Raw genomic sequence first — 12,511 nt, forward strand, 5'->3', positions numbered from 1 at the left:
GCAGATTTCTTGGACCTGGCTATTTAAGCAGACAGGCTGGGGGATACGATAAGTGGTCCAGATTTTCACCATGGTAATCCGATGCTGCGTCTTCAGACACAACACTTGGATCACAGACACATGCAGGGATTGTCTATTTCCTACAGGCACCTCCTGCTGCATTTAATAGCAAAGTGGGCGATTCTGAGTAAGAAAATTGCATCGCATCGCATGCGATTTTTGCTATACGATTTTCCGATGTAATTTATTCACTGCTCTCTGGCCTTGGGCGGTGCGATGAGATCGCACCGCCCGAAGCGTAGCGAGCCCCGCAAGGGGACGCAGATTACGTTACATGTGTTCCGCGTCCGATCGCCACGCTTCAGGCTCGGTGGCTCGCTGCGCTCACCGCACTATATATCCACGGGGTGGCGTGGATAGTGGGGGTGTGCCTAAATCCCATTAGTGTATAGTACATTAAATGGCATCGCACCCTATAAATCGCATGCGATTGCATGCGATTTTAAGTGTGGTGCAATCAGATGCGATGCGATCTCATCTCACTGCCCAAGGACAGAGAGCAGTGAATAAATTACATAGGAAAACCGCATCGCATGCGATATGATGCGATTTCCCTACGGTGCCGCACGTATCATAATTGGGCGCCCTGCTAATATATAAGTACCCATAATACACCTCAGTGCATAACCAGCTTCACCATCCGTGCGTGGAGTTTTCAACTATGAATTTAAGATGATTTTGCTATAATCCAGTCCTATTGTAGCAAGAAGCACAAATATATTATTTTTCCTTATAACTTTAATAATAAGCCTGTTATTGCCAGACCTGTACCTGTATACTGAACCATATCTATACTACAATGCCCATCTTTATCCAGTACCTTTCAGAGACTGAAGAGTGCATCAGTGTGGCTAGGAATTTGGAGCGACACAATCTGTTCTCTTTAGATCCCGATTTATGTGTAAGTAACCCAGCAATGCTTATTACCAGTACATGTACGTTTCCAGCTGTATTACTTCTGTACTGTATGTATGTAATATATTATAATCTGTGCTCATTGCCAACTGTCAGTAAACCAGCACAAAGAAAGCTTTATAGATATGAAGCTGTGTATTGTTCTCATGGGTTACAGATTATTTTCTTGAACAGTAACCTGTGCACCATTGCTCATCAATGACCCCCATGGTATTGGTAGCAGCCCCATAATCATTAGGGCTTTATATATGTTACATATGTGTGTGGAACAGAAGCCATGTTCTTTCACAGTAAATCTCTTTGGTTTTATATTTTAAGGTAACCAAGCAGAATTCGGCAAGTGACTCTGTGATGAAACCATTTGAGGAAAAGACAGCTAAGAAGATTATAATAATGTGTAAATCTCTCAGTCTGAATCTTCAGGCCTGCGTCAGAGAGAATGACAGTGAACCAGTAACAAATGTACGTGGTATTAAACAAAACACTCTTCTTCCGTCGCAGAAAATAGACCCATCTGCAGTATTGAGTAGTGGGGCTTGAGTTACGACAAGACTTTTCATGATGTGATAGCTCCATTACAATGTCCTGTGTATAGATTGTAGTTGCTATCCAGACAAGGTTTTACAGACCGATGAGTGAAAGCAGATCTCGAAGCTTAGACATCAGGAAAGGAAAAAGTTAATAGTACGTTCTAGTGAAACGTTATTTTCCACATTTTATATTTTTACCGATATCTTTTCTAGATGGTGCAGTTGAAAATTGAGAGGCAACATATCTTTTAGAAAGTTTAAAGAGAGCTCAAGAATTTTCAGATTTACATTTGATCACAAATTATGTATTTAAAAAATTTATTATGGCAATGGATGTAGCGTCCATAATCCTGGCATTCGCCAGACATGGGCTGTATAACACCAATACATTGCATTTGCCATATGAGTCAAATACATACATTCAACACAAGGAAAAGATACACAAACATCAATGGGAACATAAAGATCTGTCCTCTTCCAATATTGCTGCCATTGCGCCAAACATCCCCTCTTGGCTCGCCGGTCCTATGAGGCTCGCCTCATGGGATGTCTCTTTTTGATAAAAAATGTATCTTAGTAACAATAATATTTTAATACTCAACAGGAGACGGTGTTGATTCATTTAAAATGTGTTACAGTGTGCGAGTGAGTCTCTCAATCTGTCCCACTTTGTGCTTCATATATAGACACCTCTAGAATACACAAACAGTTTGTAGATGCCAGGGCTTACTGTAACCAGTAGTGATACATACTGTAAAAATACTGAATTCTATAATATAACTTTATTTCACCTCTACAGACACTGGGGACGGGTATTGGAAAGGACAAAATGTTAAAATAGGAATTGAATTTTACATTACTTTTGACGCAAATGTGTCAACCTCTAAATGTCCCCATAGATTGGCTGTGATTTTTTATGATAAATACTGGTAAACTTAAATCTTCTAAGGGCTTTCCATGGTTGTCCTTTAGGAATGCACAGAAGGTGTAATGGTTAGCATTACTGCCTCAGAGCTCTGAGGTTATGGGTCTGATTCCCTAATTATGTAGCGTTTGTATATTCTCCCCTTCTTGTGTCGGTTGCCTCCAGGTACTCAATTTTCCTCCCAAAATAAAAAAAACTTGCTGGTAGATTAACTGTCTCATAACAAGGAATACGTTTAACCCTAGTGTCTGTACATGGGAAGACTAGAAGGGCCAAATGGTTCTTATCTGCCATCAAATTCTATGTTTCTATGTGCTTAATCCTTTGAATGCCAAGTGAATTTGTCAAAATAGGTGTGAAAATTGCCAAGCAAACCTTTTTATTCATCATAATGACCTGTAATGTTTACCTTATATAGGAAATTAATCTTTTTTACACAACATTTTGTATTTGAATTTATATAACAAATGTGAGCGATGCTGGCATTTTTAGCCGATATTTTGCGCATCTCTCACAGAGACACTCAAAGGGTTAATGTCCCTTAGGTTTAAAAGTGGAAGAGCAAAAATTGGAAATCTCCTGCCACTCCTACTGTTCCTGCTCTAAATAATTACACCTGGTTTGTCGCAAGCGCAAGCATGGAGAAAATGACATACTACCTTCATGACTGTCCCCATAAATTTGAACTGATTTGGGGCCCTTGGCTACTAGCCAATGGCTACTAGCAATGTCCCATCCACTACCACACTAAATAGTGGAATCAATGTCTCACGGTATCGATGGGTATGCAGCCCCTGGGCCCTTCCTCCGGTGTCCTCCCTCCCCTCTACTGTGACATTCTTTCCATTGACGTATACTGCATTTTATATACAGTATCTCCCGTTTCTTACAATAACTTGACCTGTCTTGATCCCCTTATTTTCATTTCTTCCCTCCATTTTTTCCCTCTACCCCTGTTTCTTCTTTTTATTGGTCAATATTTGTTTTTGTTAAAGAAAAATGCAAAGAAATATTTCAATGTTCTTTATTATACCGCTGTTTGCATAGGATGCCATCTAACTCAGTGTGTGCTCTCCTCCTCTCCCCTCTCCCAATATAATGTATTTTGATCTGTATTAGCTTAAATACCTGAGTCGGAGCGGTACGCCAGTTTTCACTGGACCGCTCAGTCAGAGGCGCGACGTGCGTGACGTCCGCAGCACTCACATCTGACTCCTAACAGACGGAGGTCTCCGACGCTGACATACACACGCCGGAGCCTCCTTGCCGAGTGGACGATATCACCACTGACGCGGACCCCCCTCATACCTACGGTGCGCAGTGCTGGTGTAGAGGTGGCAGATCTCACCAGACACGCACCGATCGAGGGGTTACCGCGGGGCACCATACTGCCTAATAAGTTGATCTGGGGCATACATTGATCGGTGACAGGTTCAATACAGGGAGACACACCTGCAGGCCCTGACTCCTGTCATTAATAGATCAGTCCATGCTCCCACACCGGCCAATATACTCTTAGGCGACTCAGTGTATAAAGCTTTACTGTAAGCTCACATAATGCTGGTGGTATATATACAATAAACAAATGAGAGTATTGCTAATACCAAAAACCCAATAAATACCTAGGTGGATATTGAGTTGAGCCACACTGAGTGAGGATTTTTATCCTTTTTAAAGAAACACTGTCTATGTCTACATGTATCACTGTTTGTCCATATTTCGCAACAATCTTTTAAAACATATCTAATAAAGGTTACATTTCCTTGATAATCTGTGCACCAAACAGAGACATACTTTCTTTCTTCTCATAAAACTGTCAATCCTGTGTCCAGTGGTAGCACACCCTCCTATTCTATGGTCAAACGACTAATTTACAAATATATTGAGGGTAAAACCAAATAATAGTGCTTGAATAATCCTGTGCGACTGATCTTCCCACTCCCCTTTCCCCGAAATTTCTTTGCCATCTACCTTTACTTGCTTTCTCTTTGAATAAATAAAGAATTTAATTTTTTAAACTGAACATCACCCATCAAGGTCTTTTAACCATTTCAAGTATCAGTCCAAACTATCAGTTAGGTATAACTAGTGTATATGTGAACATGCAGTAAAGGTGCTACTGTATATCAGGTTTGGATGTAACTGATAAGCCTGTGCTTTGCTTTTTATCTTCTGATCTTAATCATGTCTGTGCTGTTCGCCCATGTTCACAGATTGAGCCGTTCTTTGTAAGTCTAGCTCTGTTTGACATCAGGGAAGGAAGGAAGATCTCAGCAGATTTCCATGTAGACCTCAACCATGACATTGTGAGACAAATGATTGGCACTTCCACAGGAATGGTAGTGAATGGTTCCACATCACCATCTGTCACTATTACCAGAGAATTGGAAGAACCACAAGTCCACGGGTTTCCTGAGAAATGGATGCAATACCCTAGACAGGTAAAGCCATATTTTGAGAATAGCAATGAGCGATCCCCGTAGACATGTGGCCTAGAAAAGTAATAGTTACATGACTTATTTAAACATAACAAATTGTAATTACAACATCATACACACACACACACACACACAGCTATGTGGCAGTGCTAGCCTTGCTCCATTGCATAAGTTCACCAATCCCCTCAGTGCAAAGCGTGACTGGCAAGCTGTCAGTCACTCTATCTCTACTCTTTCTAAGAGACACCTCCCTTCTTATATGACAACATGCTTCAAAAGAATGAAGGAGAGCATGCTAAGCTGGGTGAACAATGCAACATTGTCCACAATTTCTTTGCACTGCCTGGTACTCTCTGACAAATGATATAGTGCATGCACACTATACAATTTTACAAACGATATCGATCAGTGGCCACATCCAGGTGTATAGCGGTCGTTGACAATATAGTAAGCCTGGAGAAGAGATAAACTGGAGACAAAAATGGAGATAAAGTGAAAGGAGATAAAGCACCAGCCAATCAGCTCCCAACTGTCATTTTCAAACGCAGTTCATTGGCTGGTGCGTTATCTCCTTTTACGTTAGCTCCACTTTATCTCCAGTTTATCTCTTCACCAGGCTTAATACATCTGCCCCATTGTGAGATACACACAATCAGAGTATCCAGGCAGCATTCTCTACCTGCCTCCCAGCCAGCAGCCAGACAGTGGATGGCTATCAGCATGCTGCTTTTTGAATGGCTGGAGCTATCCGCCAGTCAAAGCGCTGACAGCCAATCACTGTATGGAAGCAGTGAATGTCGGTACGGAACCACAGGAAGGGTTATTTATTTCAGAGAATGGGTAGGTACAGGGCCCCAGTACATTGCTTTGCCCAATACCTACAATGCTGTTAAGATGCCCCTGGCTGTATTGCTCTTTCAAGGCAGACATTTGTTACATCTGATACACTGGGCTGTATAAGGAGCGTATTGTCATTTAGCAACTTCAATAATGCATTTTTCAAAAAGAGTCATTAAATGAACAACATAAAAATACAAAACATTGTGACAGATATCTAATGTGAGAAATAAACTGAGCTTTCTCAAAAGGATATTTGAGAAAATATAGCTGCGGAACACGTCGAGCATCTGGTGCTTGTCTAGTTTTCTTAATGCATCCATGAAAGTGTGAATTTTAAATTACACAATTAAATTGCATCTGTCACATTACTTAACGTTTGGCAGAATCATATCATTTCTAATGACTCCATGGTGAACGCATGCTGTAGTTAGTAAAATCCTGCATATGATACTTTGTGCAGGGCTGTGAGGGTCAGGCTACAGGCGTTTATTATGTCATGATCCTACATCCAGAAGGGTTGAAATGAGGCAGAACTGACCTGGAGTTTTTTAAGAAAAAAAAAAAAATGATTGTTTTTTTAGACTTCCATTCCTGTGCCAAAATAATTCAGGATACTGAACACAGCTTTACAGTGCCCAGAAACCAAATATCTGGCACTTGTAGCTGTCACACATTGTAATCTGCCACTTAATACTGATCCCCACAATGTATAAAGCTCTTTATACACAGGAGGTCATTCTGCTTGACTCGCAAAGCTGCAAAATTTACTGTTTTGCAGGTCAACTAAGGCTGCCTGCACTAATGCCTGACGCTGCACGGACACCGCATGCGAATGGATGTTTTGCATAAACATCCATTTGCAGCCTTTTGGGTCAGATGCACTAAGCTTCAAAAGTGATAAAATGGAGAGTGATAAACAGCCATCCAATCAGCTCCTACCTGCCATGTCACAGACTGTGTTTGAAAAATGTCAGACAGGAGCTGATTGGTTGGTTGTTTATCACTCCCCATTGTATCACTTTTGAAGCTTAGTGCATTTGGCCCAATATGCGGAAAATCATTTGATGGTCGACGACTATTGAATGTATTCTACAGCGCTCGCAAACCTAAGTCACTCTCTGGTGACTCAGATTTGTGGCACCCTGTTACGGTAAGAGGGCAGGCAGCTTACATCCGGTGACATCAGCTGCCCTCCACCGATACCCGAGTCATGGCCAAATTACCATGGGAACTCCCAGTGTTTTCATGGGGACACCAATGAAACGCTGGGCGTTCCCGTGGGCCCAACCCGTGTCTGTCGCCCCCTGTCCGCACTGCTCTGCGAACGGGACAGTGACTATGTAAGTTGCCATGTTCGTCCACGCAGCGCAGCCCATCACCATCGCTCACTGTTGCAAATTCGCAACGGAGAGTATTAACCTGAACGACCTCCACAGTCTCATGTCGTCTCTTGTTTTACTCTCACAGGCAGTATTTTCTGTGGCCAATCCACATAATGAGGTGGTTTTAGTTGCCAGGATAGAAAAAGTCCTTATGGGAAATATCGCCAGCAATGCTGATCCATATATAAAGAACTCAGATTCCAGCAAGGTATGTCCAAATAATCAACTTGTAAGCATCTGTCTGTAATATTGGGAATTGATGGATTTGGATGTGGTTTAAACCGTTTTATAAACATTTTTCATTGAAGGTTTAGGTATATGAAACATTAATCTATGACAAAGGGGAGCTAGCTTAACAGTGAACATTTTAGTAAGCGTGACTATTTCAGTAAGAGAAGTATAGTAGTGCTCTACAGTGCACACAATAGCCAAGAGTGGTACTGCTTTCATAAGTCACCAGTAATACTGTATAGCCAAGTCTTTCACATGAGTGCCTCTGACCACTGCCTCCCAAAATGTGACTCTCTCCCCCCTTCTGATTACTGCCTTTGTCTCCCACCTCCCCATGTGTGCCAATGATCTCCCAACCCTATGTGTGCCTCTTCCCCAAGTGTGTCTTTACCCACCTCCAAGCAACCCCTCCCCCCCCCAAAAAAAATGTCCCTCGGACCCCCTTTCCCCATGTTTTCCTAGGACCCTCTTTCCCTATCTGTTACTTTGCCCAGTGACCATCACTACTGGGCCTTTGCGTCCCCTCCACAAGGCTTGTGGCTGCTGTTTACACGTAGCATGGAGGTTACTCTATGACAAAAGGGAACTGAGCAGTGATGACTTTAGTGAAGCAATGGATCTCCCAAACTAAATGCAGCTGCTGCGGTGTCAACACATCTCTTTTTGACCCTTTAACCCTTTTTGGGTCCAATGTATGGTCAGGCTCAACAGCCCTAGCACTAGTAGCAGATCCTATGGTGATCCACTTTAAAATAAGAACATTTACATCGTTCAACATCAGGGACGTGCAGTCAGGGGAGGCAGGGGAGGCAGTGCCTCACCTGTCATAAATGATTAAAAGAAAATTACAAAACTATTTATAACACATATAGTGTGTTATAAATATCTTAATTTTCTTTTATTATTTATGAGGTGGCACACTGTGGGAGTCTAGGAGGCAGCGGGAGCTGTGCCTCCCGCTGACAATTGTAAAATGTCAGCAGCGGGGGGCAGGACTAAGCCGCGGGAAGAAAACAGGCTGAAAAGCCCATTAAAAATCAATGAGAAAGCGGCATCTACACATCTGCCTCAGTGACAGGGACGCACGTCCCTGTGACTGAAGCAGATGTGATAGGACAGCGGATCAGGCTGTCACACACTGACAGCCTGTATCCGCTGTCATGCTAAACTGTGGTGGCTGCGTTGTCTCCTGAGACCCCACCAGGAGGCCCTGCTCCCGTTCTTCCTTCTGCCGCAACTAGAGCTCCGGCATCAGCATTTCAGGGTGGCCTTACTCACCTCCCCCTGCCGCCACCGTGGCTCCCGGCTGCCGCTGCTGCTAGAGCCCTATCTCACCTCTATCCTCACGCCGCCGCGTGACAGGCTCCCCTGACTGCGTGACCAGGTCGCTGCTGGAGCTCCGGCATCAGCATTTTAGGGTGGCCTTACTCACCTCCTTCCTCCCGCCACCGTGGCTCCCGGCTGCCGCCGCTGCTAGAGCCCTAGCTCACCTCTATCCTCCCGCCGCCGCGTGACAGGCTCCCCTGACTGCATGACCAGGTCGCTGCTGGAGCCCCGGCATCAGCATTTCAGGATGGCCCAACTCACCTCCTCCTGCTGCGACGCCACCGGTTGGCCTCGCTCTCCTCTCCCCCGTTGGAGCCTAGGCATATGCAGGGACAGTGACAGTGGGGATGGCTGCTACACCCGGACTCCCCCGGGTGGCCCAGCTCTCCACCCTCCAAAACATGAGCGACACAGGTACATGGGACTCCCTTTGATAATACATATTGGTTAGCTTATGTGTGTTCTGTTCATATAGCAGTGAACAGTAAATATATTAACTACTGCATGTGTGCATTTAACACATGTGCCTACCATATTTTGACATTAAATATACCAATATACTTAATATCTAGTTATATAGGATATTGATACGTGTTATCTAACCTACCATAATATACTACTGTAGGTCAGACATAGTAAACATTAGACTCCGAGGACTGAATAATAGGTTTTTTTTCTACTTTTATTTATGATAAATAAGTCCTAGAGCTTTAGCTCTTTTTGTACTTCCCCTTCAAAAGTAACGCTTCAGCCCTGTGTCCTCACTGTCACTCTCCTGTCTGTCACTGTCCCTATATCCACTGTGTTTATTACTTTATAGGACTCATTCATATTTCATAAAAGTGCCTGCCTCACCTGACAATAAGCTCACCGCACGTCACTGTTCAACATTCTATGTAGACCATTTTTTTTTATTTAAAAAAATTTGGACGGCAAAAGGTTAATTACATTTTAAATATTGTGTTACCATTATGCAGAGACAGAAAGCAAATATAGGTTGTAGTACATGGAAATTGAAAATTGCTTCCATGCGATGCTGGGGTGGGTTGCTAATTATTTTAGATTTTAGAACAGCTTACAATTTATAAATGGCTCAAGTGATTATGATATCACACTTGCTCCTCTTTAATTAGATGAAATAAATAGCGTTTTAATGTGCTATCATTCAACTTATGGTAAGTAGTTAACTGAGGACACCATTTGGAACATTAAGCAGAATAGAATATATTTGTCTATGTACACAGTCTGGTCTGTAGAATAAATATCTGTGGCTCTTAGGGAAAATTTATTTCAGAAGTCATTTATAACAGGGAACTGCCTGTGAGCAAAATTGCATTAGCGGGTCATAGACTAAAGGCTCTTGTGCCCAATCCATCAACAAGAACTCCTTAAGCTATGTTTGACCCAGTATAATGTTATATTTTGATATTGTTCTCAGTCATAAAGTCCCATCTCAGTCATGTCGGTGATTGCAACCCTACAATGCAGATGTGTACTGTATGCTGTTGTTTATTTTTTCAGTCAGCACAGAAATTGCTGAAGTCAACAAAGCAGTTTTGTAGCAGGTTGGGAAAGTACCGGATGCCTTTTGCATGGACAGTTAGGTATGTAATAGGAGTATTATATATATTATATACACAATAGTAGTAATATAACTATTAGACTGTCCCCTGAGTGTCTGTTTTAGAATTATGTTTTGTTAACCTCTTCTATAGCGAGTTGTCTTTTTATTACTTTCTTGTAATTGGCCGATACTGATCCAGCCAATAGAACTGAAGAATACTAGGAAGGACTGTGCTATCTGGGTAAATAATCCAATGCTTTGTATGCTACTGCTCACAGCAATGAGGTTACTCTGAGGTGTATCATGTCTAGAATCAGCCCCCACCGTTACGAGTGCTAAGAGTGCTGTATGTTTGGCATGAATAGGAGCACACAGAGTAAATGGGCTGGTATAAAGAACATGGACCTTCTGTGGTAGCTTGCCACTGGCTAGATATTTTGTGGATGGTTGCGGTAACACCCTGGCATACAGTTAGGATGTTAGGGCTAGTTCATCCATCTGTTTTCCCAACTGAGGTGGGTTAGAGGTAAGTAAAGCAACAGCATGGTGTGATAACCACCTATATATGGCAGGAGTGTAATATCCTAAAGTGTATATGTAGTACAGTGGACTGTAGACATATAATGTTGTACTTATAAGTATTCATGGAATATACTTTTAGGGAGTATTTTTGTTACTTATGCAGTCCCTATAAGGGATATTAAGGGTACCAGGGGCTGGCTGGCAACTTTTAGCCTGGGGGGCAAACACAAGCAAGTGGCCACAGGGTGATAGAGACTGTACTACGGAAAAGGAGTAAGAAATGACCGAGGAAAGGGAGCTAGTGAGAGACAGCAGATGTGATGCTGCCTGATTTATGAATCCCTGGAAATTGTTCCCCGCAGCTACCATTCCCCACAGTTATGGGCCACACATTGCGTAACTAGCCTGCAGAACCCTCTCCGGCAATGGCCAATGGGACTGTGCATGTACAGCGGTCACAGTAGCACCTGGAGCACATCACAGGGATGAACATCCGGCCAATAGAATTGCATATTGCAATGTGATACCTGGTGCTAATACCATGCCCAGATCGCACTGCATATGCGATTTGTCGATAAATGGGCCCCATAGCCAGAGAGAACAAAGGGGACAGGAAGATCGTGAGAGAGGTTGCAGTGGAGAGGGATATTGTGAGAAAGCCTGCAGGGGCAGGGAGAAAGTGAGAGACAGATCAAAAGGGACAGGAAGACTGTGAAAGAGACAGCAGGGAGATTAGTAAGAGAATGCAGTGGAAATAGCAAGAGACCACACGACAGATAGCAAGAGAGACTGTAGGAGAGATAATGAGAGACCGCAGGTGAGACAGCGAGAGAAACCGCAGGGTAGAGGGAGATAGAGATACCGCAGGAGAAACAGTGAGATACTGCAGGTGAGATAATGTGATAGACCAGAGAAAGATAGTGAGAGGCCACAGAAAAGATATCACAGGGAAATAGTGAGAAAGGCCGCAGGGGAGATGGAGATAGAGAGACCACAGGGAAGAGAAATAGTAAGAGACAGCAGGGAAAATATCAAGAGATAGTGCAGGGGAGATCGCGAGGGAGGCCGCAGGGGAGTTAGCGAGGGAGGCCGCAGGGGAGACAGCGAGGGAGGCCGCTGGGGAGACAGCGAGGGAGGCCGCAGGGGAGACAGCGAGGGAGGCCGCAGGGGAGACAGCGAGGGAGGCCGCAGGGGAGACAGCGAGGGAGGCCGCAGGGGAGACAGCGAGGGAGGCCGCAGGGGAGAGGGTGAGAGTGAGAGATTGCAGGGGGAAAAGTGAGAGAGACCACAGAGAGAGAGTCAAGGGTGAGGGGAGGGTGAAAGAAACTGAAAGAGAGAGTCAGAAAGACCACAAGATCGAGATAGAGACTGCAGGAGAAAGGGAGAGAGTGAGAAAACCCATAGAAGAGATACAGAGACTGTAGGGTTGAGAGGGAGAGAGGTAGAAAGACTGCAGTAGAAATCGGAAGAGACTGCAGTGCAGGGGGTACCTCTGTGTTGTTCTCTGCAGCTATTATCAGGTGCAGCTTTCCCCCAGCCTGTGCGGTGCCAGGGGGAAGCAGGGACCAGAGTAGAAGATGAGCTTTGGGGGCGGAGCTACCTCGGGATAAGGAAGTAGGCTGATCTGGTAGTGGGGGGGGGGGGGGGGGGGCTGAGGGGGGAACCTGTGAATGAGAGGAGATTCTTCCTATGGCAGGTTCCTGAATGATAATTAGGGTGTGCAGGAGAGTCCCCTTACAGTGCCCCCTTCTCATGCTGCTTGCTAAACACAGCAGCGT

At 44.0% G+C, this 12,511-nt stretch overlaps 1 protein-coding gene across 5 annotated transcripts in view; it reads left to right on the plus strand.

Moving 5' to 3' along the window:
- The window catches only part of DOCK10 (dedicator of cytokinesis 10), a 341,015-nt gene that overhangs the window by 180,772 nt on the left and 147,732 nt on the right, over positions 1–12,511 (plus strand). For all 5 annotated transcript variants that reach the window (XM_083177979.1, XM_083177977.1, XM_083177976.1 and 2 more), the window contains 5 exons: positions 878–961; positions 1,294–1,437; positions 4,644–4,871; positions 7,176–7,298; positions 10,169–10,251. In XM_083177979.1, the coding sequence (XP_083034105.1) occupies positions 878–961; positions 1,294–1,437; positions 4,644–4,871; positions 7,176–7,298; positions 10,169–10,251 (662 nt within the window). The remainder of the gene's footprint in view (positions 1–877; positions 962–1,293; positions 1,438–4,643; positions 4,872–7,175; positions 7,299–10,168; positions 10,252–12,511) is intronic.

Source organism: Crinia signifera, chromosome 3, assembly GCF_055691185.1.
Source record: "Crinia signifera chromosome 3, ASM5569118v1, whole genome shotgun sequence".
Classification (NCBI taxonomy): Eukaryota; Metazoa; Chordata; class Amphibia; order Anura; family Myobatrachidae; genus Crinia; species Crinia signifera.